We start from the raw sequence: 7,752 nt of genomic DNA on the forward strand, positions 1-7,752 counted from the left end.
CCAAAGATATAGACAGTGGGCACAAAAACATCTTTGGCACAAATGAAACCCCATACGGCCTCAGCCAGAGTCTGGCTTCAGTGGCCCCAAAGTAAATTGAGTTTGAGAACCCTGCTCTAAGACATACTAGTGCTCATCTATCGTTTCTATTGTTTTTATTTGTTTAGCATTGTGCAAAAATGTGTTTCTCTACCAAGAAACTGTTGTGCACTTTAAAAAAAATTCTTAACAAATTACTAACGTAAAGTGTTGCATATCAGCACAAAGTTGCTTATCTCTGCTTCAGAATCAAGTGGAATTTAATTTATTGCATAAAGAGTTACCATAGTCAAAAAGAATGTAAGGACTGGAGCAAAAGCTCTGGTGTTAAAGGGTTTATATCATCAAGTCAGTCAAAAGTTTACATCACAAAAAAGCCCACATTTTTAAACATTTTGCCAAGACGGAACCATATTCTCTCATTCTTCTAAGAAGCAAGTGAACGCAGCATTTTTACAGGGAAATCAGAAGTAGTAATTAGCAGTTGAATCACAGGTCATGTGCTTAGTGGTGAAAAACAACAGTGAAGCTACAGTCAAATCTTATGTAAAACAGCAAGAAACATTATTAACATGGGAATAGGCTGCAGGTGTAATAAACAAACAAACAAAAACAAATGTAGGAAATATTTTAGGTCTGACTCAATGGATAGAAAAGTAAAAATAAAAATTATATAATTTTTGTGAAGCTGTTCAAACTAATGGGGCAACATTTCCACTTCCTGTTGAAAAAGTTAAAGAAGTAGATGGAGCCAGGTCAGTTCACAGTATAACCACTAGGTGGCCAGTTAAACAGGCAAATCAAACGGATACTGTATAAATGGGCAAAGCATGTGATCACATGACACTTTTATTCATATCATAGACTGTATATGAAAATTGGACAGAGAGTATAATGTCACAAAAAGGAAATTACTTGCTGTTGGTTCCAATTAAATGAAGTCAATTTAGTTGCCATTTGGACATCACTATGTTGGAGCCAGATGAGATGACATCAGTAAACAGTGATTGGTCTGAGTCAATGTCTCTATGGCAACCACTCTAAGCAATCAGGAGTAAGCTTGTTGAAAGGCCACACCCCTTCTACTTGAAAGCAAACTCAGTTATTCTGACAAAATGACTGATTAATAGCTGTTTATATCTCAATAGAAGTCTATGAAATGTTTTACTTCTTGGAGTCAGTGAGTATTTCCTTTTTAGAGATCACATCATTTTTAATAAAGCACACTATTATCGTAGACAATAAATATACACACAGAAGTGTCAAAAAGATTGTAGTCTTGATTTTGTGATAAACCACCAAATAGACACTCATAAAATGGCCTTTGATTGACAGGTGAGTGACTATTTAATCCTTTCAAATAACCTTATTGGTGCATTAGGGCTGGGTGACATGGACAAAACTGAATTTTGGGTCAAGACTTAATGATTCTATTCTGCTTAGGATTTGATTTAATTTATTTAAACAGATGTTTTTTTTTATATAAATCTCGAGTTATAAAACTGAACAAATACGGAATTTTGATTCACCAAAACATCATCTCTTTAACTGAAAACAAATTTAAGATTTTTTTTTACCTGAAAAACGTATTCAATGATTCTTGCATTTGATATTTTTGAGTAAAGATTGATTTGATTATGTTTTCTATTTTCAACCCAGTCCTAGTGTGTATGCTCTAACAATCATTAGACGTGTTAGTCCAAGCCTCTTTGAGAAAGGTTTGGGTCCAGTGACGACACATCTGGGCACAATGCTACAAACCATAAAGCTGGAAAAACCGGCTTTAAACACAAACAGTGTAGGTCACCATCTCCGGTGTCCATCCATCCATACGGTCCTGAATCCAAACAAGAGCTTATATATAAAGAAGTATAACTGCACAACAGCATCGAGAAATTAGCATCAACACCAATGAGCGACACGCACCCAAGTGGATGCATTGATCTATGTGGTATTGACGACGACCCTGGCACGGCAGAGCAGCTGGCAGGAAGCTTACAAGCTAAACTGTCGTAAGGGTGACACCTGTCCAACAAAGCCTGGTGCCGACAGTACGTGAAGAGTGTCTGTCCAGTTTGGACAGTCTCCTTTTCCTATCCTTCAACCGATATCCTTTCACGTTAAGAAAAAAGATCAAAATAAACAGATAGTCACTTACAGTATTTCTGTTTTTTTCCTAAAGTACTTTCTTCCTGATTACAGTGCTGTACCACTGAGCTAAAGAACAAGGAAACTGCAAAGGTGATCTGATGTGATAATTACCGCCTTACTGCCAGGATATTTATTGTATTCAGTGATGTGATTTTACAATAGTGCAATAAGGAAATCAAGAAGTCTGACTCGTGGTATGCACTGCAGGAACAACAACAGTTGAGCGATGAAGTATTCATTCCCAGTAAGCTTAGAGATGCAGCAACCTGATTATATTTGACTATTTCACTGATTCTGGTTATAGTTGATTAAAGATATATTGTGTTCTTTGGGTCTTCTTTGCAACAAGCTATGAGTTGTCAAATATAAAGCCTTCTGTCTGAGGGCAAAAAAAATGGGCAAACCTGTATAAGGCACATTGGTGACCTACACAAAATATCAAGGTCATAGCCTGTAGGATGAAAATTTTCATGCATACGTTTTTTCTACAAGGATGCTGCGAGCAACAGGTTGTAGCAAACCTCCAAATCCTGAGGATTGCGCAAGAAGCCCAAGAGTGCTGTTCATATGACAAGCATACACTCCTTGCGTGATCCTCACATGCAGCCTGACTGTCAGAAATTAGGAAATCAGACAAAAGTGTGGTGGACATTTGTTGAGTGTGCTACAAGGATTTATGCATTACATACACCTGTGTATGCGATATTTGTGCAGGGTCAGTAAGTGGCCAGTACTTGCCCCTAAGGAACGACTAGAGCATTGAACGACAGCGTCACCAATCATAAGTGGACACAATTTTTATTAGCCTTCCCAATACATTTACCACACGCACAACAATCATACGTTTCATTTGTATGGCATTTCTTGAGCTGGCCGCACAAGTCTCAAGGTAACTGAAAGACAAAAGTCTGCTCTCCTTAAGATGCTCGCTCCTTTCCACAATCCTCCCCGGGACCAAACAACCCAAAAACCTGCAGCACCCATACACATCAACCCCACGTACCCCAAGAGCCATAGACTAAGGCTAAGTCCAAACCAAAAAGAAGATGCTCTGCTGCTGAAAACATATCTATATACTTTGGTTGGCCGTGACATAATCTGACACTTCTTTGCTCTCTTGGGTGTGCAAATTGAGAGATTCCTCAAACAAACAAACAAAAGAATAGTAGTTTGTGTTCTGTCAATACCTTCTAACAAAATCAATTAGTGTTCCAGTAGGAGATTCTTAAAGAGACAGGAGCTTAAATCAAGTGTTTCACACACAACTTGAGTGGAGAAGAGAAGCCAAAGAACTTCGTGGACATCTTTAAGACAGAAGAAGTTCCTAAATGAGACCAATAGCCATAAAACATGTCAAGCATTGTAGGGGTTGGATAGTTTGTAACTATCCAAGTATTAGTTTGCTTTTAAGTTGAAGATGTGAAGTTATATGTTTGAGTTGTAGACATGTTTTGAAGGTTGGGTCTAAATGCAATTCTTATAATAAAATAGCTGATAGAGAAAAGTATCATGGTTCACCCTCCGCCAATTCTCCTTCTCTCCACAGGTCTATGAACCAAGGCAACATTCATGGGTTTATCTAAGAGACATATCACTGTTGTTTAGTAGTTCTTCAAGCTATTTGAATCTGCCGATGTCTTTGGTTTGGGTAGACATTGTGTCTTTCGTTTGACCTGACTTTTCTGTATTAAAAGAAAATCTTTTCTTCTGTCAGAACCTACAAAGTATTTGGGTGGCCCTTCTCACCAGGAGATAAAACTACCTCAACTGGCTTTTCTCGCCCTACTTTTACAAACAAAATGTTCTCGACACAGCAAAATAGTTTGAATCCTATTTTTGCCGTTTGCAGATGACGTAGTCCTTTTTGTTTCCTCAAACCATTTCCTCTGACTTTCACCTAAGGACAAATTTTCAGGCTTTTCTGGTTTTAGGCCAGAAAAGTTGGAATTCCTTCCAGATTGAATCACCCCACCCCCATCAGGTGGAAGAATGTACGCATCTGAGGGTTCTCCTCACTGGTAGAAGAGATTTCACAGTGTGATCACTTTACAGAAAAAGACACACACTGAGGTGTCACAGATGTTCAAATATTTGCCTAAACTTGAGTCACATCTACCCATGCAGCATTGCAAACAGCATGCACATATGGCAAGATTTGAAAAAAAAGTTTATATTTTTTGAGGTTTGTAGAGATCATTTGTGCAGCAATTTTAGTTCCATTATCATGTAAATGCAGGCACTTATAAGGAAGCTTGCACAAAAAAGGAAAGATATAAAAGAAAACAACAGTGTAAATAACAATTCATATGCAAAAATAGCTCATTTAAAAGCAGAATCCAGGTGAAAGTGAACCTAGACTTGAACTTAACAGGATGTTTGGAATTTGTTGGGAAGGGCAGGGAGGAGCCGGTTATACCACTGATATCTGTGTCTTGGCATGCGCAAATGAACATATTTGCTATCAAGTCTTTACTTGCTAAATTTGACCTCCAGTTCGACAAAACTGGACAGCCTTGGAAGCTTTTGCTACCACCATGATGGGCTGAGACGAGCTTCCAGCAGGCCGATCTAGTGGGTGTGACTCCTTGTTCCAAGTCTGAATGAGATCAAATGCATAAAGTATCATATTAATTATGTAACTCCAGATATGACACACCTAAACGTGGCTCCACAGATTCTCTCATCGTTCCAGCTATGTGCTGGTTTGTTAAATATGTCACTTGCATGTTTCTGATAACCAAATCGGTCTGTGCACATGCACATGCAAAAACAAAAAAAACAGTTATTCCAGTTTTTCATGCAAACAGACAGGATTCTGAATATTTCTGGGCTCTGATGAGGTAAAACAGATGTAATTGTGTTTGTAGGTAGTGAAAGCGAATCCAGATGCCTCTATATATTGTGGCCATTTGACGTCAAATCAAAGTGTGAAACCGCCAACTCATTGACGGGAGAGGATGGAGTGATGTCCCAGGGTCCTCGAACCTCTCTTGGAGGAGCAACGGTTTGGGTTTGGGCATCCAAAGGAGCAGACAAAGGACATTAGCTTCGGCATAGCTTGACAAGCGCCTAGCTGATGGTGACAGCGAATGCCTCTTTGGTCTAATATCCATTAGCTTTCAGTAAAATCCGAATTTTAAAAAACATATAGCTGCGCATCTGATAAATAACATGACTTATAAATGTGATTTTTAAAAAATTATTATTATATTGTAAGTCTAACTGATTCCCCTCCACGGATCAGTGGATTTTCCATCCAAACACATACCTGATCGAGAGGGAGATTGATAATGTCGCTGAGTGGCTGCAACAGAGTGGATCCAGTGCATGATGCTGTCGTTTGGGTAGCCATGCTTGGACGGGTCTCCGTAAATCCTTCTTCTCTCCTTCCTCCGGTCCGCTGCACCTCCCCTGTATCGCTGCACTGATAGGCACGCTACCGCCGCCGCCGCCGCCGCTGCTGCTGTTTTTGCGACGAGCTGGACTGTTGTCATCCGCGGCACAGACCCACGACAAAGACTACACATGAATGAGATGATTCACTCCGACAACTTGCCTTTTGTCGGTCCGCTAATTCGTTTCGTTGTCTAAGAGTTATACATATAAAACATAAATAATTGTACTGATATATACACTCTTTTTAGTACATGTTTGTGTTTGGCTAAAATTGTGAGAATTCTTTTTGTTAAAAAAACAGTTGTTTGCAAAAAATAAATATATTCAACAACGTATTGAATGCGCATGCGTGTTCACTGTCTAGAATTTTCGTTTCTCCTTTTTCATTCAAAAGGCAAAAAAATATATCATCAGAATAACTATAATTGTTTATATTTTTATATTGTTAACAACACGATTGTGATATTTATTGAAATTAAAGGAGACGTGAGTTGTCTTGACCCTAGAGGATCTTTGGCAAAAAAAGTAAAAATGGTGATCTGGGGGGAGAGCGGCGGCGGCAGCCCAGCCCTCTGTCGTAAGCATCTATTTTAATGTGACGTGCAGGAAAAGTTAACTCAGAAAATTCAGTCTGTAAATTAATCCAACGCAGTATTTAAACCCGAAAATGTTAACTATGGTGAAAATAAACCCTTTCTTCTTTCATAATTGTTGTTTTCAACGTAAAGCGTGGAAAGGAATGACGTAAAAAAGGCGTAAGGAAGTATTTATCTCACTAAATGAAGAAAAGGGAGGAAAAAATACTTTTAAAAGTGAATATTTACTCCTAAAACATTTTTCAACTAAATAAATTAATCGTTAAAAATCCAAATTAATTGTACTGAATAACATGATTATGTTTTGCTCCTAAAGCGATGGAACTTTCTAGATTCCCAAAGTTATCGTCTCATGAATCAGATTTTACTAACCTTATTTTGTACACTTGTATTTTTTTCCCATTGCTTCTTTTTTCTTTTATTCATTCAATGCATTATGTACCATTTATATAAAAAATAACGGTTTTGTCGAATTAAAGTTAAAAAATAGTCTGTTTGAGGAAAAAACAACGCAAATATTGCACATGTTTATAAAGGTTAAACTCCATGCCTCAGTCAGATATTATGTGTATTTTTGGAGTTATACAATAATCTCAGGGAGTGGCCCTTTTTATACAAGCAGACGTTTTCCTTTTAGTGTCAAACAGCGCCATCTGGTGGAGTGCATTCCAACCTTCCAAATCTTTGGAATTTTGGAATTTAGTTAAATTGCCCTAGAATTGATGGTTTGGAGTCAGTTTGTTTTTTGCCATTGATTTTTTTTACACAAAAATATATATTTTTCTCACATGTTGCACTCATACCAAAAGTGGTCAATAGAGGGCAGCACATGCTCACTGAGGTCATCACATTCCCTTTGCTGATTCAGCAAATCATTAAAATTTTAGTTGAAAATTAATTTTGCAGAAACATTGAGCACATGATAGTAAAAATAAAATAGTGGTTATATAATAACATAAAGCTGTTGACATCAGAGTTTCAGTAAATACCTTTAGATGCTCAGCATGGCAGGCACAGGTTGTAGGTCAAAATTTTAATAAATACCCAGAAAATAAAGCAAAAATAACACAAACTTTGTCCAACATATTTGCAAAGTGTATAATCTGTTTTTTTACATTCTTAATAACTAGTGATTGTTTCAACAACCTTTAATAATCAACCATAACATTTTAATTACATTTCTAGAAAAGTTGTTCTTTCATTCGGAGTTCCTTAGGTTTATTTCTCAGGCCTCTCTTGTTTTTACTTTATAATAATTTCTATCTTGGCTCAAATCTTCAAATAATTGGGATTTTATTTTTCTATAACTTGGATTATAACAGATTTAGGTTATTTTAAACAGAAAGAAATGCTTTCTATCATGTCACTGCTCACTTGTTTTGATGACTTAAGGCTTGGACGGTGTTAGATTGCCCAAATTTTGACAATTATTAAACAAATATGTGTTTCTTAGCATTTCATCCATGACATCTGGGATAATCTCTTCTACAAAATATTCTACAACTTAATCCAGAATGTTTAGGTCAGTTTTTATTGTCGGCTATCTCAGAATTAAGATTTAATTTCACCT

The 7,752-nt window shown here is 37.2% G+C and overlaps 1 protein-coding gene across 1 annotated transcript in view; it reads right to left on the reverse strand.

Moving 5' to 3' along the window:
- Positions 1–5,833, reverse strand: part of mboat2a (membrane bound O-acyltransferase domain containing 2a) — a 50,738-nt gene extending 44,905 nt beyond the window's left edge. Inside the window, exon 1 of the mRNA XM_024272551.2 lies at positions 5,459–5,833. Within this exon, the coding sequence (XP_024128319.1) occupies positions 5,459–5,542 (84 nt within the window). The 5' untranslated portion in view covers positions 5,543–5,833. The remainder of the gene's footprint in view (positions 1–5,458) is intronic.
- Between the last annotated feature and the right edge of the window lie 1,919 nt (positions 5,834–7,752).

This window comes from Oryzias melastigma, linkage group LG22 (genome assembly GCF_002922805.2).
Source record: "Oryzias melastigma strain HK-1 linkage group LG22, ASM292280v2, whole genome shotgun sequence".
Taxonomy (NCBI): Eukaryota; Metazoa; Chordata; class Actinopteri; order Beloniformes; family Adrianichthyidae; genus Oryzias; species Oryzias melastigma.